The sequence below is a fragment of the Erinaceus europaeus genome, chromosome 2, assembly GCF_950295315.1.
Source record: "Erinaceus europaeus chromosome 2, mEriEur2.1, whole genome shotgun sequence".
In the NCBI taxonomy this organism is placed as follows: domain Eukaryota; kingdom Metazoa; phylum Chordata; class Mammalia; order Eulipotyphla; family Erinaceidae; genus Erinaceus; species Erinaceus europaeus.
Genome location: NC_080163.1, coordinates 89,073,732 through 89,098,178, shown reverse-complemented (window position 1 = coordinate 89,098,178; position 24,447 = coordinate 89,073,732). Strand labels below are relative to the sequence as shown.

At 38.5% G+C, this 24,447-nt stretch overlaps 1 protein-coding gene across 1 annotated transcript in view; it reads right to left on the bottom strand.

The window, feature by feature from the left end:
• Positions 1-7,366: 7,366 nt before the first annotated feature.
• The window catches only part of LOC103114797 (cytochrome P450 4V2-like), a 41,869-nt gene continuing 24,788 nt past the window's right edge, over positions 7,367-24,447 (bottom strand). The window contains exons 6-11 of the mRNA XM_007524526.3: positions 23,718-23,844; positions 19,926-20,111; positions 16,971-17,073; positions 12,795-12,929; positions 12,528-12,707; positions 7,367-10,346 (exon numbers count right to left, since the gene is read on the bottom strand). Coding sequence (XP_007524588.1) covers positions 10,174-10,346; positions 12,528-12,707; positions 12,795-12,929; positions 16,971-17,073; positions 19,926-20,111; positions 23,718-23,844 — 904 coding nt within the window. The 3' untranslated portion in view covers positions 7,367-10,173. The remainder of the gene's footprint in view (positions 10,347-12,527; positions 12,708-12,794; positions 12,930-16,970; positions 17,074-19,925; positions 20,112-23,717; positions 23,845-24,447) is intronic.

Sequence of the window (24,447 nt, the reverse complement as noted above, 5' to 3'; positions counted from 1 at the left end):
ATTTAGATGGCTTCTCATTGGGTGCATAGATGTTAATAATTGTTAAGTCCTCTTGATTGACTAATCCACTGAGCATTAAGTAGTGCCCATCCCTATCTTTTTAAAATATTATTTATTTTAAAGTATCATGTCAGATATGAGAATAGCTGTTCCTGCCCTTTTTTGTGAGCCATTGGCTTGTATGATAGTTTTCCATCCTTTCACTTTGAGTTTGTTTGTCTTGTTGAGTTAGATGGGTTTCCTGTAGACAGCATATTGTTGCCTTGTGTTTTCTGATCCATCTTCCTACTCTGTGCCTTTTAATAGGTGAATTCAGGCCATTGACATTTATTGATATCAAAGATTGAAGATATTTTATTGCCATTGTTGTAGAGTTTTAGAGTGTTCTGATATATAGCTTATTTATGGTGGTCTGACTGTTTATAGAAGACCTTTCAGAACTTCAGGGCAGGCTTGGTGATAGTTGATTCTTCAACTGTTGCTTGTCTGAGAAGGCGTTTATGTCTCCATCTAGTCTGAATGACAGTCTAGCAGGATTCAGTAGTCTTGGTTGAAAGCCTTTCTCATTGAGCACTGGATAGATATTGTCATTCTCTTCTGACCTTTAGTGTTTGTGTGGAAAAGTCTGCTGCTACTCTTATGGGTTTTCCTCTGTAGGTAACTCTTTGTTTTTCTCTTGCAGCCTTCAGGATCTTTTCTTTATCCTTATTCCTTTCCATTCTAAATAGGATATGTCTTGGTGTCTTTAAGTTTGGGTTAATTCTGTTTGGGACCCTCTGGGCTTCTTGAACCATTATGTCTTTGATGTTGTTTAGATTAGAGAAGTTCTCAGCAATTATCCTGAAGAATGCTTCCCCTCCCTTTCTTCCTCTAGTAAGCCAATAATGCATATACTGATTCTTTTGAAGTCATCCCATAGGTCTTTGTTGTTGTTTTCAGTATCTTTTAATCTTTTTCAGATCTCTAACTTCTTTTTTAGTTGTCTCTAATTCATCCTCCATCTTGCTAATTCTGTCTTCAGCCTCATTGATTCTGTTCTCTCTGCCCTCTATTGTTTTCTGGAGTTCATCTATTTTGTTTCCCTGTTCTGATACTGTTTTAGCTTATTTAGCTAGTTATGTTCTTAGTTCAGCTATTTCAGCTTTCAGCTCTCTAATAACCTTGAGATAATTAGTGTTTTCTTCCATGGTCTCATTGTTTCTGCATTTCCAAGGACAATTCTTTCAAAGTCTTTACTCATTCATGTGATTATTTCCTTATCTACTGTTCGGATGTTGACCTAATTATTTTGTGTTTCACCCTTTTGGGGGATTTTAGCTGGACTTTTGTCCTGGTTAATTTCTCCAATATTTCTTCTTGTTGGCTTAACCATTTTATATAGTATGTTATGAGGTCCCTCTCTCAGTACTTTTCAAATTACTGATCACTCTTTCTTGGATTGTCTTGTGTCTAATTAAGGTAATTAAAGGGTTCACAATTGTGGAGATTGACAGTTTCAGTAGTATTTTATCCCTGATTTGGAGCCCAGTGGCTTAAAAGCCTCTTTTGTTCCTTTTCTTCCCTGTAGGCTATGGGAGCCTGAGGGCTTCCTTTCTCCACCTAAAGGAACAGAACGTTGCAATCCAGGAGGCCACACAGTCCTTCAACTCAGCTTCCCATCTCCTAGCTAACGTTCTGTTCCTTTAGGTGGAGAAAGGAAGCCTGTCAGTAAGCGATTTTTAAAAATTCGCCTTAAAAAGGTGAGAACACTAATGGCTATGCAAGTTAACTTTCATGCCTGAAGATATCAGATTCAGTCTCCAGAACCACTGTAAGTCAGAGCTGAACAGCGCTCTGGTTAAAAAAAAAACTCTGAAAGTACTAGACATTTTCTTCATGATATATGCTATATATATATGATAGGTAAAGAGGGAGAGAAATAGACACCTGCAGCTCTACTTGTGAAGCTTTCCCCCTGCAAGTGGGGATCAGGGGCTTGAACCTGGGTCCTTGGTCTCTGTAGTTTGTACGCTTAACCAGGTGTGCCACCACCTGGCCCCCATATTTTATATTTTTAATAATGTTTTACTTGCTTTGATGAGAGAGATGCAGAGCTGGAGGAAAGGAGGGAGAGGGAGAGAGAGGGGCCAGAGCACTGCTCAGCTCTGGTTTAAGGTAGTGTGGGTGATTGATCCTGGGGCTTATAGCCTCAGACATGAAAGTCTTTTTCCAAAACCATTATGCTATTTTTCTCACCCTATTTTTTTTTTTTTTTTTTTTACCATAACTCTGATCAGTTCTGCTTTATGATGGTGTGGGGGTTTGAACCTAGTACTTCGGAGCCTCAAGCATGGGAGTTTCCTAGCATAACCATTATGCTGTTTACCCCCCCCCCACTCTATGTTTTATCTGAAGAACATTCTGTCATTTGATAAATAAGACGATCTAGACACTTCTCCCATTCCACCTTCTTACTCTACCAGAAAGTAAGTTTGAAGAAACCCTTGTCAAATGCTTAACTCATTTCACTAGATGGTGCTGTCTTCTCTGTTCTCAACTTCTGTAGGTAGAGCACAATCTTTAGCCTCTTAATAGGACAGCAGAAAAGTGGTAAACAAGTACTGGCATCTTCTATGGGTCAGAGTCTCAGAGGTCCAAATTACAGGCAAGATCAGAGTAGCAACTCCAGATCAATAAAACATGTTTTTTTTCATTCACTGAATTTATTGTGGTGTTAATTCTAGATTATTTAATCCCATTTTTGTGGTGTAGACAAATACTCAGTACCCACCAGGGTCAAAGCATATAACATAGATATGAATCCTAAAACCTACAGAGATTTGAGTGCATTTCCCTCTCTAGCTCTCTCCCTTGCCCCCTTTCCCTCTTTCTCTCCCCGCTTTATTTCTTTTCTTTCTGTCTTTTTATAGAGCAGAGAGAAATTAAAAAGGGAGGGAGAAAAAGAGGGAAACAGGCAGAGACACCTGCAGCACTGCTTGACTGCTTGTGAAGCTTCTTCCCTGCATGTGGGGACTGGGGATTTGAGCCCAGGTCCTAAAGCATGGCAGCAAGTGCACCAGTGCCCAGCTCCTGAATGCATTTCTATTAAAACATTTTTTACTGCACTTTTACTTCAAAGTGCAATATTTCTCCTATAAATAAATATTTAAGTGTGTTCTTTTGGTTATTTCTGTAGATGTAAAGTATGACCCTCACCAGTTCCATATCCTTTAAAAATATGAAAAATTTCTTAGAGTCTTTATGAATTCCCAGGACTTCATATTATTAGAATCTCCTCTGTAATTCAGTCTTCCTCTGGAAATTCAACTTTGCCTTAGGTATGCATCGACATAAAAATTAACCACACTTTATAGTATCCAGTTTTATATAAAAGCCTTAGTGAAACATACAGTCTTTATTTGATACATGACAATGGTAGAGACACAGAGATGCTAGAACACCCCAGAATATGAGTTTAGTAAGTTCTCACATTACTCATTGTTCCTTTATTTATTTATTTTGGCTACTCTACTCGTGAGGACTCCAGATGTATTTTTTCCTTCCTTTTTTCCCCCCTTCAATTCCCTTTTTTCTTAATTTTATTAGTGACAATATTGATTTACAAAATTATGACAGAGGTATAATTCAGCACTGTTTCCACCACCAGAGATCTGTATCCCAGTTCCTCCTATTGGAACCTACAGTCGTTCTCCCAAGGTTGCAGACATGGGTTGACTTATTTTTACAACTATCTGTCTCTCTGTATATTTGCCTATTTTTTCTATGGTCCTTCCTTCTCTTCCTTTCTAAGACCTATACCTACTACTTCTGAATATCTTTCCTTTTTCCCCCTCTTCTCTCTCTGGGTCCTGATGGAGTCAGAGTTTAGAGCCCCTATTATTTATCCTCCCTATCATTTCTTCCCTTATCATTTGTCCTCCCCCTGAGTATATATGTTTGGTATGGACCAAAATTCTTTTTGGGGGGTGCAGAAAGTGTGAGTTCTGGCTTCTGTAATTGCCTCTTCACTGGACATGGGAGTCAGTAGGTCAGTCCATATCCCAGCCTGTTTCTGCCTTTCCCTATTGAGGTAGGGCTCTGGAGAGGTGATGTTCTGGAATATATTGTTGATGTCGTCTGCCCAGAAAAGTCAGGATGAAATCATGATAGCATTTGCAGCTTGGTGGCTGAAAGGCAGTAAGATATAAAGAAGGACAAAATGATTAATGAACAGGAACTAGAAAGTAGGAATAGAGCAAATGAAAATAGGGATCTTAGGCTGGAAATAAGTGAGGACATCTATTTTATTTATGTTCCTAGGGGCCCATGACTAGTAGTTTTTGCTTGAGTTCATTAGCTAATATGGAGGTGGACAAAAATATTGTCTGGGAAGGTGATGTTAGAGTTTAAAATAGGGCTAAAAAGTTGGGTTAGAGCAGAGAGTAGCTCTCAAGAAAATATACAAATATAGTTAACTGTTGATGCCATCAACCTGACCCAGGGCTATATATATTTATATTTAGCATAGGAGCCTATGTAACCTCAGAGTCCCTGTCAGTCTGAGCTCACAGTTCATGATCACAGCTGGGAACATCCCAGGCTGCACTCACTTCAACACCAATCTTCCTTGAATGGCAGAGTAGGATATCTAGCTTCCCTTCGGAGAGTGGGGCAGTCCCTACCATTGCTACTTTATAGGGAGCACAAGTCCCTGGAGTGACCCACAAGAGAGCTTATGATGACGTTCCTGATGGAAGTGACCAGTAAGACTTCTATTCTCTTCTCCACCCAGCTAGTTCCACTTTCCTGATAAAGAAGCGATGAGTCTATTTTAGGTATGTTCCTAGGGGCCCATGACTTTCATAGTTTTTGCTCAAGTTTGATAGATAACATGGAGGTGGACAAAAAGTACTGTCTAGGAAGGTAGTGTCAGAGTTTAAAATAGGGCTAGAAAATTGGGTTAGGGCAGAGAGACGCTCCCTAGAAAATATATAAATATAGATAACTATTGACCCCACCAACCTGACCCAGGTACCATTCTCTTCTTATCCTCTTCCAGCAAGTTGCATTTCTCTTCATTAAATAATGGGTATATATATATTTGCATTATCAAATAGCCCTTTGTTGAAGCATTATCCTTTGTAATTCTTAACTAGCTGTGCATTCCATAGTATCAGCTGCCGTCATCTATGATATTGTGAAGGTGGTGGCCATCAGTATTGAAATCTACAGACCGAGTAGCCCTAGGATTTCTTTGATGATTCCCGAGAGTTCAACCATCTGAGTCACTATCTTTCACCCCTAAACCACACATTTACTTATTTATTTATTTTAAGTTTTAAAATTTGTTATTAATAGTTTGTTACAAGATTGTAAGATTACAATATATAGTTCATACCACACCCACCACCAAATTTCTGTATCCTCACCCTCCTATCTCCCAAAGATAAATCACCATAGTTCTCACAATTCTTAAGAGTTTGCTGAGCACACTTTTAAAAATATTTATTCACAAGTGGTGAAGCAGTGCTGCAGTGTCTCTCTTTCTCTTTCTTTGTCTTCCCCACTCCTCTCAGTTTCTGTCCTATCAAATTAAAAGGGGGAAAAAAAAGAAAGAGGAAAGTTGACTTATCATTTGCTAAAGGGAAGAAGCTACAGATGGTGGTGGTTTTCAAAGAAGAGCATGTTTGAAATGCTGTTCAGGCTGCAACTGCTAAGTGTCCTTGGTACCATGGAAAATTTTCATGATGCCCCTCAATTGTACTTGGTCCTTGAAAAGCTACTCAGTGTTGTGACATTACTGTTTGAAGATAGGAGGCAAGGTATTGATCCCACTGGTTTTCTATGGGGATCAGTGATGTGTGCAGCTATTGTTGGATGTGTTACCCTCTTTTGTGATGAAAGTGTTCAGTCAGTTAAGCTGAAGGAAAGAGAGTTAACAGTTCACTGTAGAACTTCTAAAACTATTTTTTTATTAAATACTTATTAGAGAGATAGGAGGAGAGAGAGAAAGAGAACCAGAGCATCGATCTAGTACATGAACTCAGGACCTCATGCTTGAGAGTTCAGTGCTTTATCCACTGCACCACCTCCTGGACCACTCATTGTAAAACTTGTTACATTGTGGGAGCCGGGCGGTAGCACAGCAGTGGGTTAAGCACATGTGGCACCAAGCGCAAGAACCGGCATAAGGATCCCGGTTCAAGCCTCGGCTCTCCACCTGCAGGGGAGTTGCTTCACAGGCGGTGAAGCAGGTCTATAGGTGTCTTTGTCTCCCCCTCTGTCTTTCTCCTCCTCTCCCCATTTCTCTCTGTCCTATCCAACAATGACGACATCAATAACAATAGCAATAAAACAACAAGGGCAATAAAAGGGAATAAATAAGTATTAAAAAAAAACTTGTTACGTTGTAAAATTTTCAACTACTTACAAAATGGAACCTTTTCAAAGTTCATGAAGGCTTACAGCAAGTTTTATAGAATGCCAGCCTGGAGCAATCAATCTCTAAACATTAGGAGACAGTCTATGAAAAATTAAACATTTTTCAATCTGAACTTGAGAACTTGGTGGTGGTACACCTGGCAGAGCATGCATGGTACAATGTGCACAGATCTGGGCTCTAACTCCTGGTTCCCATCTGCCCAGAGGAAGCTTCATGAATGGTGAAACAGTGTTGCAGGTGTCCCTCTTCCCCTATCTCTATCCTCCTTAATTCTTAGTTCCTTTCTGTCTCTATCCAAAAAATAAAAAAAAATTTTTTTAAAGGTTGTAAAAAAAAAAAAAAAAACCTAGCTGCACTGGGAGTTGGGTCGTAGTGTAGAGGGTTAAGCGCACGTGCCACAAAGTGCAAGGACCAGCATAAGGATCCTGGTTCAAGCCCCCGGCTCCCCACCTGCAGGGAAGTTGCTTCACAGGCAGTGAAGCAGGTCTGAAAGTGTCTTTCTCTCCCTCTCTCTGTCTTCCCCTCCTCTCTCTATTTCTCTCTGTCCTATCTAACAACAACAACAATAATCACCACCACAACAATGAAAACAAGGGTAACAAAAGGGAAAATAAATATTAAACAAAATTTAAAAAGAGATACTAATAAAAAAAACCAACTGCACTAAAAACAATTATCTCTACTTTATAGTGGCATCAGTTCTTAGGATGTATGTTTAAAATGTAACTGATTTTTATTGAGATAGGCCTTTCAAGGAAAAGGAAGGTAATAGAGGTAATAGAGACTCAGGTTTTTGGTTATCCTTTTATTCATTTACTTAAAAAAAACTATTTGTTTAATAGCACAAGAGGAAAAGACACAGAGAACCAGAGCATTACTCTGGCACATGGGATGCTGCAAACCAAACTTCGAGCTTTCTAATTCCAAGTTTACTGTACCACCTGCTGAGTTCCCATGGTTATCCTTTTATTTAAATAAAAATCAGCATCCATATTTCAAAACCACAGACAACAACATATCTCAATTTCAGTAATAACATGGTTTAGGCTTTTTTTTTAATTAAAATATAAACAACAAAATTTGGGGACAAAATGAAGATCTTAGACCAAAAGTGACATCAAGCAATGTTTCTCCACCCTTCAGCTAAGATTGTACATTTTTGTACATGGAATACATCCAGCTACAATGAGAACAGAACTAGTCCAGACCGTTAAATGTTGGGCAAAGGAGCAAAAGGGCTAGTGTTTTGGTATGAGCAAGAAAGGTCTCTCATAGAAGGAATCATGGATCAGGTGGTGATGGAGGTTCTGGATCCATTGAAAGAAGTTCTAGGTGGCAACACCAAAGCCCAGTTCGTACCAGTGTTTGCCTGTGGCCTCTGGCATTCCTATTTCTGCTCTTGTGGTTCCCATGGGTGCACAAGACTCCTTGGAACTCTGCCTCATCTTTCTTCCTTTGTGCTTCAGCCTGCACATTTGCTTTTTCCTCCACTTTCATGGAGCAGAGGATTCCAGGAAGATTTTGCTAAGGCCAAGAGAGCTTAAGCAATGTTTTACATTAAATCTGATTTCACATCTAGTGAATGATCACTAAAATTAAAAACAAAATAAAAAAGGCAAGGGTTAAGTGTACATACATAAAAATGTGAAATAATACAGGATCCTGTGGATACATTTTAATTATTCAAAAAACATCCAGGAAGGAGATTTTCTCTATATATTCATTTTCTCTTTTCTTTCTAAAATTATCTGTATTTGATAAGGACAGCCAGAAATAGAGAGGAAGGGGGTTACAGAGAGGGAGAGAGATAGAGAGACACTTGCAGCCCTGCTTCACCACTTGTGAATCTTTCCTCAGCAAGTGGGAACTGCGTGCGGGCTTGAACCTGAATCCTTGAGTGTTGTAACGTGTACTCAACCAGGTGCACCACCACCTGGCGCCCTGTATATTCATTTTCTAGAGAACTAAGTTAAACAAATAATGAAAAATTTTCACTTGTATCATATATATGTCATGGCTCATCAACTTAGGGCTTGGTTTACCTATATACTGAGGCACTTTGGATTGGTAAAGATTGAGCTAGCTAGCTGATCCTACTCTAATGACCCAGGTCATAGTACTTGCCAAATGGCTTTAGACTTCCTTTGATTTCCATTGGGGAATACGCATTCCATCCGTTTAATGTATTGCCTGTATTTGTTATTGCCTTGGAACACTGAAGAAGCAATTTCATTTAAAAATTAATAAAAACAAATTTAAAAAACACCAAGTATTGGAATAGAGATAGTGTGTCTGGATTTAAAATGCAGGAAAAGTATGTCAGGGAATTTGTGATAGGATTATTCTGGAGGATTGATTTACTAGAAATCTTAAACCTAACATGTGAGCTATAACTGGGTTATAAACATAGGTGAATGACTTCCCTTTAAAGATAGAATAATTCTAGAAGAAATGTGCAAAAATCAGAAGTAGAAGATTTATTTTCTAATGACACAAATAATTATAGACATGAGACCCAAAAAGCAATAGTATTTTGCATTATGTAATATGTGTCAGCTTGAGAGTGGAGAGATTTTGAGGATATCTGTTTCCAGCTCTATCAACCACTAATACCATGTCTTCTAACAGAAATTTACCTTCTCATTCCCTTACTTCTATAATTGTAAATATAACTAAAATACCTCTAAAGTCCTTATAGCTTCAAAAGCTCCATAAGGCTAAGAGGGGTTAGTGATTTCTGAGAGAACTCTCTTCCACTAACATAGAACATATTATGGCAATTGTGATGCTTTGAAGAATGAAACAACTTTAAGGACATAGTACAAAGTGAAATAGGAACAGCATCTATGAGCCATCTTAAATGACCTACGCTAGGACATAAAATATGAAAATTACCATAATAATCTTTTGCATAATTGATGCCACTGCCATAAGTAAAAAACTCAAGATCCTTAAGTCTAACTTCTTGTATATTTTACAAATAAAGCATGCAATTCAGTAAAGAATACTTAAAAAATTTCAGGCACTTCAATTAGATCACATTCTTGGGCTCTAGAGATTGAAATAGGATTTTTCTGTGGATACCTTTCTTTTCTTTCCCCTTCCTTCCTTCCTTCCTTCCTTCCTTCCTTCCTTCCTTCCTTCCTTCCTTCCTTCCTTCTTCCCTCCCTCCCTCCCTCCCTCCTTCTCTCTCTCTCACTCTGCCTCCCTCCCTCTTTTTTTTTTTTCTACCAGAATTATCGCTGAGGCTCAGTGCCTACACTGTGAATCCACTGCTTCCAACAGCCAAAATTTCCATTTTCTTTCTTTCTATTTTTATTTGAAAGGACAGAGAAATTGAGAGGGTAGGGGAGACAGAGAGAGGGAGAGAAAGATAACTGCAGACCTACTTCACCGCTCAAGAAGCATTTCCCCTGCGGGTAGGGACCTAGGCCTTGAACCTGGGTCTTTATGCATGGTGCTATGTGTACTTAACAAGGTGTCACACTGCCCAACCCCCTGGATATTTTTCATGAAAAACTTAGGAAGTGATTTTTGGGTACCAACATCAGTTACCTAGACTTTGGGAATCAAGAGTGGGGATATATACCTATGGCAGTGATGATATGTAAGAACATTCTGTTTGATTGACTAGAAGATGGAAAACTAGACCTTCTAGGAATTAATAGTACTAAATTAACGACAAATTTTAACTGCAAAGTTTCTCTTAAGAAATCTCCCTTCCATGTTAAGAGCATAGCCCAATGGTATAGTTAGGACTCATCTGTGTTTCTCCTTTTCAACTTGATCCAGATGCCATTAGTTGGACGAAGAATCAGATCTCCTGCCAGACCAAGTTCTTCTCTTTTCTGGTTGGATTCTACCCAAAACTTCCTCAAAATGCATGCAAGGATGGTCTTTTCTTCCATTATGGCAAACCTTTGACCTTCAAATTAATATAAATACCATCAGCTTAATTATCAATATAAATCAAATCTGAGAAGTAACAGGCTCTTTTATTTATTTATTTTATTATTTATTTATTGAAGGAAATGAGTTGTTTTGTATGTTTATAGGAGGTTCTGGGTAGGTGGATCACTGAGAATTCTTGCTAAAGATGAAAGAAGCTTGAGCACTATTTTCCAGTTCCAGCCAGTGCAACTGAGTAGCTAGAGTGAACCAGGGAGTTATATGTCAGCAACTATATGTCAGAAGCCCTGAAAGTGACTATTCTGGGTTGGTTTCTTATTTGACCTTTAGTTTAATTTAGTATAATAGGATTATCAAGTATACTTCAGATTCATCCACTTGAACGTGGCCTCATTTGACTAATGCCTACATTCACATTGATGATCAAATACTAGGACTACTAGTGTCAAAACCATTTATATTGCATAACAATGCTTTTTTTTGTTGTTCATTTTGTTTAAATACTTCAAGTGATCACATGGTATTTCTTGGTTTTTGTTTGACAAGTGCAATTCTTTTTTTAAAAAATTAGGTTAAATACAACTAATCACTATAAGTAAATTTTCTACCTTCTAGAATCCAAATACACAACATTTCAACTTTACCATGAAGTTGATTATGCTTTATGTGTCTCCTCAAATTTGTAAGTTGAATCATATCCTCCAGTACCTCAGGATATGATTGTACTTGGAGGTAGAGCCTTTAAGAAATAATTAAATGGACAGTCCTAAAACAAAAAAGCAATACCACTCTTAGGCATTTTATCTAGTAGACACTCAAACACTAATTAGAAGAGATATATGTATCCCTATGTCCATAGCTGTATTATTATTATTATTATTATTATTATATTAGTGATTTAATCATAGATGTATTTTTTACAATAGCCAAAGAGTGGAAACAACCTAAACGCCCATAAACAGACTGGCTAAAGAAATTATGAAATATATATTCCATGGAATATTACTCTGTGAGAAAAAAAGATGATACTGTGTCCTTTGGGACAAAATGGAGGGAACTGGAAGTGATTATGCTTAGCTAAATAATAAGATCAAAGACAACTATCAGGTGGTTTCACTCATATGTGGATCTAGAGATCTGATTTACATGAATTTGACAAAAAATAATCCAAACAAAACAGAAGCAAGCAAACTGTAAGACTTGTGATAACTATGGTGGTTCTCTTTGGGCAGTGGGAGGGTGGAGATATGGAACTTTGGTGGTGGTTGTGGTATGGAACCCCACATTGTAATCTTACAATCTTGTAACAAACTATTAATAACAAATACATTATCTAAAGAAGAAGTTATTAAGTTAGGGCAGAGGAGATAACATAATGGTTATATAAAGACACTCTTATGCCTGAGGCTCCAAAATCCCAGATTCAATTTTCAATATCACTGTGCAGTGCTCTGGTAAAAAATAAATAAATAAATAAATAAATAAAAGCAATTAAGTTAAAATGAATTTTCCCCCTTTTATTGTGCTTTTTTTTGATTGTAGTTATTATTGTTGTTGTTGATGTCGTCATTGTTGGTTAAGACAGAGAAATGGAGAGAGGAGGGGAAGACAGAGGGGGAAAGAAGGATAGACACCTGCAGACCGGCTTCACCGCCTGTGAAGCGACTCTCCTGCAGGTGGGGAATCAGGGGCTCAAACCAGGATCCTTCTTCTGGTCTTTGCATTTGGCACCATGTGCGCTTAACCTACTGCGCTACTGCCCAACTCCTTTAAAATGAATTTTTAATAGTGGACCCTATACCAGTCTAACTGGTGTATTCATTAAAAAGTAGAGAGGGAAAGGGAGAGAAAGGCCGAGAGAAAGACTAGGACATAGATACAGAAGAAAGACCATGGGAAGAAACAAGTTGAACCAACATATAGAAGTCAGAGAGTCTTCTTAAGAAACCACCCTGGTTTTGATCTTTATTACCCTCAAAAGTAATAAACTGTTGTTTAATCCAGCAAATCTGTAGTAGTTATGGTATCCCTTAGAAGTTCATATAGTGTGTGACAGTAATACTCCAGCAGTTATATAAAGTGGACAAAAAAAAAATGGAAAACAATTTTTAAAATACTGCTGCAAATAGGACACTATCAAGAGAAACCCATTACTATGTGGGCCAGACAGGACAAAACAGTTCTGGTGGATACCAACCTATACAGTTTCTGGGTCCAGCAGAGAAAGGCACATAGGCATACGGATGGCGTCCTTGTGAATTCTCAGGAAAGAACCTTTCTGGCTTGAATTCCTCAGGGTCTGGGAAGTACTTTGGATCTCGATGCAGAGCATAGATGAAAATGACAACTTCAGACCCTTTCACAATTTTAAAACCCGCTGTCATGAAACAAAGTATCATAAGAATGGAGCAAGGCAGACTTTAAAACAATCACACTTTTTACTGATGTAATTATAGACACTTACCAATTTCACAATCTTCACTAAGATGGCGGGCAAAGAAAGGAACAGAAGGAAAAAGGCGAAGGGTCTCTTTAACAACACATTCTAGATATTTCAGTTTCTTCAAGTCCTCTAAGGTGACAGGACGATCAGATTTTCCTGATTCAAATAAATGAGTTAGATGACAATGAAGGAACTACTTTGATTTGAGGGGTGAGAAATCAAAAGAGAACACACTAATCAAAACACTGAGTGTTAATACCTAAAGATCAAGTGGAGTTACCCATATTAAACATACTCAACATAAAATGAGACAATATGCTAAGTAAAATAAATCAGATACAAAAGCTCACATGTGTATAATTCTGTTTAAAAGAAGTACTCGTGGTCCGGGAGGTAGTGCAATGGGAAAGCTTTGGACTCTCAAGCATGAGGTCCCAAGTTCGATTCCCGGCAGCACATGTACCAGAGTGATGTCTGGTTCTTTCTCTTTCCTCCTGTCTTTCTCATAAATAAATAAAATCTTTAAAAAAAAAAAGAAAGAAAAGAAGTGCTCAGAGGGGCTGGGTGGTGGTGCACCTGGTTGAGTGAGCAAGGACCCAGTTACAGTGAGCAAGTACCCAGGTTCAAGCCTCTGGCCCCCACCTGCAGGGTGGAAGCTTCACAAGTGGTAAAGCAGGGCTGCGGGTGTCTCTCTCTGTCTCTCTCACTCTCAATTTCCCCCTTACCTCTCAATTTCTGACTCTCTATCCAATAAATAAAGATTTTTAAAAAAATTTAGTGGTCCGGGAGGTGGCGCAGTGATAAAGCTTTAGACTCTCAAGCATGAGGTCCTGAGTTCGAGCGCCAACAGCACATGTGCCAGAGTGATGTCTAGTTCTTTGTATCTCCTCTTATCTTTCTCAGAAATAAATAAAATCTTTTTAAAAATTTAAAAAGTACTCAAGCAAATGTATAGACATAGAAGGTGATTTTGTGGATTTCATGGAGCTTGGGAAAGAGAGAAATAGAAGTGGCTGATCAAAGGTAGACAGTGTTGGGGTGCTAGAAGGGTTTGGAATGAGAAGCAACAGCTGCAAAGCATTCTGAATTCACTATATTGTGTAACTTAAATGTTTAATTTTGAATTCTCAGAGTTTCTTCCAGACGTGCATTTTTTTTTTTTTAATCCACTAGGATTATCACTGGGGCTTGGTGGCTGCACAGAATATATTTCTTCCAGTAGCCACTTGTTCCTCTTCTATTTCCTTTCTTTTTATGTGATAAGACAAGAGAGAAATTGAGAGAGGAGGGGGAAAAATGAGAGGGAGAGAGAAAGAGAGACATCTTCAGTTCTGCTTCATCACTTGTGAAGCTTCCTTCCTGCAGGTAGGGCAGATGGGCTTGAACCTAGGCCCTTGCATATGTGCACTCAACCACGTGCATCATTGCCCAGCCCCTCAGACCTGTCTTCTATTGGTCAGATCCTTGGATTTTCCCCTCAACATCGTGCCCAAATCCTTTGTCCTTAGACAAAATCAAGACTGTTTCTTATGTCCTGGTTAGGAGACAACTGCCTCTCTGGACTTGTCAACAGGAAAAAAGAACAGCAAGAAGTCACCAAATACATTGGTGAAGTACAAAATGAAATGGACATTATCATCAAGTCAACGTGGAGATTCTGAAAGCAGAAAAGAAACATAATAAATGCCACTAAGATTCTGTCTGGAGAATTTTATAATTGCTCAGATCTCAAGTTTGGGGTCACATTTGTCAACCAGGCAAAAATCTGGACAACTTGCTCAAGATGAAGTGGTGCTGCCTTATTTGGTTAAGTTTGATGTGACAATTTTGAAGATATTTAATCAGGCTGAAAAATAGACTATAGCATTGATGAAAATGCTTCCTTCACATTTCATTCACAGGAGAGTAATGATCCATCCACAATGTCCACAGAAATAAAATGAAAATCTGGAAAAAAAAATCTGACAATGTTCATCTCAAACCAGACCGGAGCCAGCAGGAAGAAGCAAAGAGCCAGAGGCCTTCTCTCTCTGTTTTGTTGACATTTCAGTGCAGGAGCAGATAGTGGGGACTCATCACCAAAAAATATATTTCATCAAATTCATGACAGTAATGTTTGATAGTTGACATGAATAATGAGGGAGAAGAGGAGGGGGAGGAGGAGGAGGAGGAGGTGGAGGAGAGAAATGAAAGTTATCAGTCTCAAAGAATGTAGTTGAAGATGAAGAGGATGATTGTCAGGGAGGAAAAGAGTAGTATGAATGAAAAGGCGAATAATACAACGCCTCCCTTTCAATCTTCCAGCCTTCCTTCTTAATATTTTTTTCATCTTTGGGAGCAAGTTATAGTCCTTCTCCTCAAACCCCATTTGGCCAGTCATCAATTACCCTGTTCTTGAGGTCTATTTTTTTTCTCTTTTTACACCAGAATATTTAACTATTTAGGGGAGAAATACTCTTAAATAGAATATAGTGTAGGAAAAAAATCACAGCCCTTTCTGTTCTGAATTCATAGTTATGTAGTCCTTCTCTCGACAAAACTGATAAAATCTCCTTAAGAGATCTGCTATAAGCTGGAAGATTGGGCGTTGAGATTGCACTGTTTCTGTGAATATGAAAGATCACAACTTACTAACATACACCTGTCTACTTTCTTTAAAAATTTTTTATCTTTACTAGGGAAAAAAAGATAGGATCAGGCTGTGAGTATGGTTTGACCTGCTAACACCCATGTCCTGCCGAGGAACAATTAAAGGAACCAGATCTTCCAACTTCTGCACCCCATAAAGAGTTCAAATGTTAGGGGAAGATGACCCGAGAACTCTGAACACCAATTTCATCAGGACCTGGGAGTAGGGGTGGAGGGTGGGAGGGAGAAAGGGCACTCAGAAGTAATAGGTGTGGCTTGGAAAGGAGGAGAAGGCAGGGCCGTATAAAAACAAGGACAAATATATATAAATATAGATAATTATAGAAATAATAGTCAACCCATATCTGTGACCTTGGGAGAACTAATACAGTTTCCAATGGAGGGAATGGGGACACAGAACTCTGGTGGTGGGAAAGCTGTGGAATTATTACCCCTGTAATCTTCTAATTTAGTAAATCAATATTAAATTACTAATAAAAATTTAATGTTAAAAGCGAAGTTATCAGGGGACTGAGAGCTAACTTAGCCAGTAGAGCATATATTAAATACTTTAGCATATGTGAGTTGTTGGGCTCAAGCCTCCAGCCCCCACTTGTGAGCACCATGCAAATGGGAAGCTTCACAGGTAGTGAAACAGTGTTGTGGTGTCTCTCTTTCTCTTTTCCCTCTCTAATTAAGTTCTCTCTCTTCTGAATTATTTATTTACAAAATTACAAGATAAACAGGTGCACCGTTTCTGCCACCAGAGTTCTGGATCCCCAGTCCCTCCACTGTAAGCTCCAGCAGTGCTCCCAAGGTTGCAGATATGGGTTAACTATTATTTCTGTATCTATCTGTCTGTCTATATTTGTATATATTTGCCGATTTTTTTTGAGGTCCCATGTTCTCTTCCTTTCCAAGTCACACATACACCTATTACTACATCCTTCCCTTTTTCCTCCTCTCTCTCCTGTTCCTGATGGAGTTGGAGTTCAGAGCCCTCTGGTCATTTTGCCCTATCATTTCTCCCCCTACTGGGATCTTTCCCTCTTTATTAAGAACAAGCAAACAATAAAAAAGAGTCTGCTGGGAGTTTTATGAATGTGTAAGCATAGGTCTTAACTTGCCTTTTCTCTCATTCATGACCAGGAACAAACCCTATAGGTAGGTAAAAGAGTAACCCTCCTTGACCCATACATATAATAACCTCTCCCACTCCTCTCTACTCCCAAATGCTATACTCCTCACGTCTCATCACTGTACGGCCTGCCACTCAATGGTTTTTGTACAGGTTTGTGTCTTGTCCATTAACCAGGGAGCCCCTTGATATTCATCTATATATCCCAACATCTAGCCCAGTTCATTCACAGGTCAGGTGACTATCAAGTCCTGCAAGCAAGCAGAGACTGCCTTGCAGAGGGGCCAGGTAGTGGGAGATCCCATGTGGAAGCCTCTTATCATTAAAGTATCTTTAGAGCAGACCCTAATGAACTTCCCAGGGAGCAAGAATGACACTGGTTTCAGTAGACCTGGAACCCACAGATTCACTACTTAAAGGAGCAAACATACCAAACACTTCCTCCAGCTCCTTGTCCACTTTTTTCTGGACTTCTGGATAAGAACCCAACAGATACAAAGACCAGTTTAATGCAGCAGCAGTTGTATCATGGCCCTATAAATGGGAGAAAAAGTAATTTACAAGTAGAGTTATATTGAATGGTTAGTGAAATAGCTTCTAATACAAGAAAGTATGTATGGTACGTGCAGTGCAAGGAATCAAACATAGGACCTCAGGCTTGTCAGTCCAGAGCTCTGCCATTATACCACCTCTGGGGCCTAGATTGTCTTTTTTTGTGGGGGATTTTTTTTTTGTCTTTCCTGAATCAGCTGGCTAAATCTGTATTTCTCTCTTTTTAATATTTTTTTTAAAAAATCTTTATTTATTAGATAGAGACAGCCAGAAATCTAGAGGTAAGGGGGTGATAGAGAGGAAGAAAGAGACAGAGAGATACCTGCAGCTCTGCTTCACCACTCATGAAGCTTTCCCCCTGCAGGTGGGGACCGGGGCCTAGAACCTGGGTCCTTGTGCACTGTAACATATGCGCTCAACCAGGTGTGCCACCACCCAGCCCCCAATCTGTACTTCTCTATCCTCCCCTCCCCCCCACCCCTCCATTTGTAAGCTAGGCTTTCCCTGTCTATGCTGCACTCCAAGGAATATGTGTATGGTTCTGAGTAATAGTCTCCATACTAGAAGTTAATACCCTCATCTAATACTTTCTGACTTCCAAGCAGAACAGTCAATAATTTCCAGAAAATAATGCAGATAGCCTTCACAAAGCCTTTATGAAACTCTTGAGTTGCCATTCACAGAGATTAAAAAATGGAGTACAAAGAAAGGTATAAAAATAAAGGGACTGGGTGGTGGTGCACCTGGTTGAGCACACATGTTACAGTGCACAAGGACCCAGGTTTGAGCCCCAGGTCCCCACCTGCAGGGGGAAAGCTTCACAAGTGGTGAAGCAGTGTTGCAGGTGTCGCTCTGTCTCCCTCTTTGTCATCCCCTTCCTTCTCGATTTCTGGATGCCTCTACCCAGTAAATAAATAAAGATAATAACAAATTCTTTTTAAAAATAAATATATAAAAGTTCCAGGCACATATATCACTCCACATACACATTTCCAATTCTTTTTTTTAATATTTTTATTTAATTTATTTATTCCCTTTTGTTGCCCTTGTTGTTTTATTGTTGTAGTTATTATTGTTGTTGTCATTGTTGGATAGGACAGAGAGAAATGGAGAGAGGAGGGGAAGACAGAGAGGAGGAGAGAAAGATAGACACCTGCAGACCTGCTTCACCGCCTGTGAAGCGACTCCCCTGCAGGTGGGGAGCCGGGGTTCGAACCGGGATCCTTATGCGGGTCCTTGTGCTTTGCGCCACCTGCGCTTAACCCGCTGCGCTACAGCCCGACTCCCACATTTCCAATTCTTATTAGTAGACTCTTACTTTCACAAAAACAACTAGATAAAGATCAATTTCTTCCAGCTCTATCATTCTTCAAAATTCTAGTATATTTCTTCTTTGCATGGAATAGGAGCATGCCATGCATGATTCAAACACTGTGACCTCTTCCATAAGACTTACTCAGCCTTGTTCTGCCTGTCTTTTCATGCCCAGTTGCCAGTCTTTGCATACGTTTTTTTAATGTAACTTAATTTTTAAAATATTGCCACCATGTCTACTGCTGGAACTTGGTGCCTTTTATTTCTTTATTTGCAATCTACATAATGAAAGATTCACTCTTCAGCCATATTTAATATCATTAGAACTACCTTATTAATGTATTTTTTATTTGAAAACCAAATAAAAATATCCTTGCCAAATAAATAACTGGTTATATTATCTCAAAGTCCTTATTTTAGGTAGCTCATAAACAATAGCTAAGTGCCCATTGGCTAGAACAACAAAAAGGAGCTGTTGAGAAACTAGAATTAGGGGTTTGGGAAGTTCACAGGGGTTATGGAAAGAAATTTCTGGCTGCTCTTCAGCCTGGAGAAAGTCTAACAGGCCTTTTATTTTTTCTTTTTTAAAAAAATATGTTTATTCCTATACCACCAGCAGTTGAAATCTTTTTTCTGAAGAATGGAATTGATCAATCATTGATTTTCATTTTCACTTTTTTTCTAACATACAGAGCAGAAAGAGTGAAAGAGACCGCACCGCAGCACTAAAGTTTTCTTCAATATGGTGGGGACTGGGCTGGAAGCTCACCTCACACATGACAGAAATATTTCATTGGCCTCTAATTTCCTTCCTTTCTCCCTTCTTACCTCCCTCTCTCCCTCTCTCCCTTCCTCCCCTCTTTCTCTCTACCTTTCTCCTTTTTGCTCTCTTCCTCCCTTCCTTCATTTCTTCCTTCCTCCTTTTTTTCTTTCTCTTTCAGGTACATACAGAGAGGGGGAGAGAGAGAGAGAGAGATATGGAGACCTTTGCACTGAAGCTTCTCCTTCAGTGCAATGAGGACTGGTCTGGGCTTGAACCCAAGTCATACATAGCAAAGCAGCACACTATATAATTAAGCTATTTTGATGGTCCTTGTAATTGCTCATTATAATGACTGTAAGCTACTTTTAAAATTTGATCATTTTTTTAAAAAAATAATGCTGAAAAAATAGAAATTGTGGGAGTCAGGCGGTAGCACAGTGGGTGAAGTGCAGGTGGTATAAAGCACAAGGACCAGCATCAGTATCCCGGTTTGAACCCCCGGTTCCCCACCTGCAGGGGAGTCGCTTCACAAGCAGTGAAGCAGGTCTGCAGGTGTCTAGCTTTCTCTCCCCCTGTCTTCCCCTCCTCTCTCCATTTCCCTCTGTTCTATCCAACAACAATGACATCAATAACAACAACAATCACTACAACAATAAAACAAGAATGGCAACAAAAGGGAATAAATACATAAATATTTAAAATATTAAAAAAATAGAAATTGTTTGCTGACATCGGAAAATGTCATATTAGAAAGTACCTCAAACATGAAGGTGCCAACTTCCTCTCGAATGTCTTCATGACTTAGCTTGTTTCCTTCATCATCAGTTACATTTAAAAGTAAGTCAAGAAAAGCCTGGCGTTTTCTTCGGGAGGGGGTGGAGTCCCCATTGTCACTTCCAAATTCTTCATTTATCTTCATTTCATTTGCCCGTTCAGTGATGACCTGTATGATTTAAACAATAATGATTTTGTTTGAATTTGATTTACCGGACAGCACATTTGCCTAAAAAATGTACATAGCCCTTTTAACTTATTTTCTTTTTTTTTTAATTTTTTTATATTTATTTATTTTCCATTTTGTTGTCCTTGTTGTTTAACATTGTTGTGATTATTGATGTCGTTGTTGTTGGCTAGGACAGAAAGAAATGGAGAGAGGAGGGGAAGACAGAGAGGGGGAGAGAAAGATAGACACCTACAGATCTGCTTCACTGCTTGAGAAGCGACTCTCCTGCAGGTGGGGAGCCAGGGGCTCGAACCTGGATGCTTATGCCGGTCTTTGCACTTTGCGCCACGTGCGCTTAACCCGCTGCACCACCGTCCGACTCCCTTAATTTATTTTCTTAATCTGTCCAGTCCTATCTCAACCAACAACAAGCTCTGGTGGAATTATAATAGAACTTTCTGTTTGTTCATATATTTAGTGTACTTAAAAAATTTAATATCAGAAAATAACTTTCAAATGTTATTTCTGCAGACTTTTCTTTTTTTTTTTTTTTTTAATACTTCTACTGTTTGTAAAGAGACACTAGTGAGAATAAAATTATCATTAAGATACACAGTTTAAAGGAACTAAATATATTCTAATTGATCAAAATGAGTGTTAATAATATTTCCAGTAATATTGCCATGTTATAGCATCATATTTATTTTACTGTATCTAAGTGGAAGGTTTCATAGTGGCAGAGATGCTGGACTTTGGAGTTAGAAAGTCTTGAGAGATTGCTAGCACAGGACTTGCTAACGAGGCCCCTGATTTGGTCCCCTGCACAGGATATGCCAGTGTTGTGTAGTGATCTGATCTCTCTTGATTATTTTGTCTCTCATAAAAAATAAATAAATTGGGCAGGGGAGGTAGCATAATGGTTATGCAAACACACTCTCATGCCTGAGGCTCCAAAGTCCCAGGTTTAATCCCTTGTACCACGGTAAACCAGAGCTGAGAAGTACTCTTGTATCTGTGTGTGTGTGTGTGTTTCTCTCTCTGCAGACTTTTCTATGGAGGAATACAATAATCACCTACCCTCATGACAGCAACAATCCTGTAAACTGTTATTCCTTCAGAAAAGTTATACTGAAGTGGGGGGAAATGACTAACTTTAGGATAAACGATATTAATTTACTAGATATGATCTAAGCCATTTAAAGGAGCTAGTGAGAAAAAGTTTAGGCAGAGAAGAGAATGCAATCATTACATAATAGACCAATTACAGGTCACTCTAATGATATGTTGTACTGAGCAACGAGTTAAGTTGATTAGTCGATTCACTCAGTGTGCCTGTTGTGCTTTTCTGTCTAAAATGTTCTGTCCTCAAAACACCAGCATGGGTGGCTCCTCCCTTCTTTTAGGTCTGTGCTCATTATCATACCATCAGAAAGACCTTCCCTGGTCAGATAATGCTAGAGTTCCTAACATTCATTTCTTCCTAACCCTATTTAATTTTTTTCTATTTCACGTTCCCACAGATGTTATATTGTAGATACTATTTGGTCTTTCTTTCTCTCTTTCTTTCTTTCTTTCTTTCTTTCTTTCTTTCTTTCTTTTTTTTTTTTTTTACCAGAGCACTGTTCAGCTCTGGTTTATGGCGGTGCAGGGGATTAGCCTGGGGTTTGAGGAGCCTCAGGCATGAGAGTCTGTTTGCATAGTCATTATGCTATCTACCCCCACCCCCTACCTATTTGGTATCTTCTTCAACTCAAGTCCACTTGGCAATACATTTGTTTTTATTTGTTGATAATATTTTCAACCTCTACAATACTACTTGGCATTTTAAGAATGCCTACTAGATATTTATTGAGTGGCTAAAAGAATTCAAGTCCACACACTAAATTTGATTCTAGATTTCACTTCTATTAATAGCCTCCATATTAATACTCAAAACTTTTACTCAGTGTCTTGTGTCTACAGATCTCAAGTTTTTTCTGAGTGCAAAACACAGTCTGATTTTTTTAAATATGTAGCCCCTACAGTGGAACATTCTGTATGCAATTTTCAAATTTTATGAAATTAGTATTATAGTTAATCTAATTTGGCATTCTTGGTCCTAATGCACATAATTTCAGGAAAATATAATTATTCCCATATGATATGAACTGCCTGTCATTGTCTTGCTGCTAGATAATTATATATTCAGCTCTGGCCAACTCAAATCCATCATCTTATTCATATAACATCTGCAGCCTTGGCAACCACTTGATCTGTTAGTGATAGGATGTATCTCATTGTAAGGAATCAATTCTAATACATTTTAAGACAAAATTTATAGCAAAGAGAGACATTATTTTGATAAAGCACTTTTATTAGCATATTTGAATTGTAGTTAATGTGTATTTTCAATTAAATTTTGTGTTTTCCTGAGCACATCTTTAACACAAAGACTGACATCTTATATTAACAATATCATATCCTAGCTGCTTTTTAATTGTAAATAAAACATCAATCTCTAGTTAACTTTTTTTAATTTATCAGAGCACTGATGAACTCTGATTTGTGGTAGTCCAGGGGATTGAACCTGGGACTTAGAAGCCTCAGTCATGAAAGTCTCTTTGCACAACCATTATGTCATCTATTCCACCCAATTTTAAGCTTTTTCAAATTAAGAAACTGATATAAATGTTCTTTGACTTTAAATATTTCTGCCAAGTCTAAAAAAACTCTCTACAAATTGCATATAATAATAAATCTTTGTCTATTTTTTAATATACTGACCTAATTGTTAATAAAAACTCACAACTCATTTCACTTTTTGTAATTAGTTTTCACCAACAAACTCTTCTACTAGACTAACATATATACAGATTTCACACTTGGTACAGAGTTTGGCATCTTGGAAGTTGCTGAATATATAATTTAAATAGGATCACATCGCCTACAGTTTTTCATTGTTATTCAGTTTTGCATTTTATCTCATCAAACAGACTCCACAGTCATGCACTGGATTTGTTAACAACAACAACAAAAAAAAATGATAGAAGTGGGAGCCAGTGAAATACTGATTTGTTGGAAAAGTCATGATGTGTTTTTCTATGCAAAAAAATGTGTCATGACTTTTCTGATAACCCAATAGCACACTTGGGTAGTGTGCTACATTGTTATGTGTGAAACTCAGATTCAAGCCAAGCTTCCCACCACATGGAAGCTTTAGTGTAACTGTCTCTTTCTCTCTCTAAAAAGAAATGATGGAGATAGAAGAGGAGGTTGAGTAGTGGTACACCTGGTTGAGAGCACATGCTACAATGTGCAAGGACCCAGGTTCAAGCCCAGAGTCCCCACCTAGAAGAAGCAAGCTTCTTCAGTGGTGAAGCAGTGCTGCAGGTGTCTCTTTCTCTCTCTCCCTTTTTATCCTCCCTTCTCAATTTCTCTCTGTCTCTATCAAATAAATAAAACCAATGAAAGAAATGAAGGTTAAAATTTTTTTAAGTGGACAGAAGTGATGTTGTGAAAAGTGCATTCTCAATGTGATTAGTGCCACCAACTTGCACAGTTAAAAGGACTATAAAAGTCAATTTCATGTTATAAATATTTTATCACAATAAGAAATTGGAAACTTACATTGTTGGCAAAAGTATGTAGGATCTCTAGGCTCTGTTTGTGTTCCCTTCCTTTTTTGAACATCTGGAATATAAAGTCAACCCAGAGCCAGGGCTTCCTGACTCTTTGCAGTATTAAGTCACTCATCCTACAAACAGAATAAAAATATACATCAGCTGTGGTCAGGAGATAGCTCAGCTGGTACAATGTTCTCTTTGCCATGCAGGAATTTCTGGGTGTGAGCCTGGGCATCAAATGGGAGTACTGTGGATAGCACAAGGGAAGCTTCCTGGATGGTGGGGTGATGCTATGATAGATCTTCCTCCCTATACCTCTCTCCATACTCTTTCCAAAATAACTTTAGAAATTAAGTCAGACAGAACACTCAACAGTGGTATAAAAAATATTTACTAGCTGATACTTCTCACATGTCTCTCTCTTTTTAATGTCTTTGCTGGGGAGATAGCATAAAAAGATTTTCATGCCTGAGGCACCAAAGGTCTTAGATTGAATCTCCAGCTAATATTACCATAAACCAGAGCTGAGCAGTGCTCTGATAAAAAGAGGAAGGAGGACAAAGAGGAAGAGGACAAGGAGAAGAGGAAGAGGAAAATGAATGTGTTCGGTTTTTTTTCTTTAATGAGAAAGTGAGGTAGAGAGAACCAAGAATGAGAACTCTGACATACGCATTGTTGAAGATTAAACTCAGGGTTTCATGATTCAGGGTCACTTTACCATTTCTCTCTCTCTT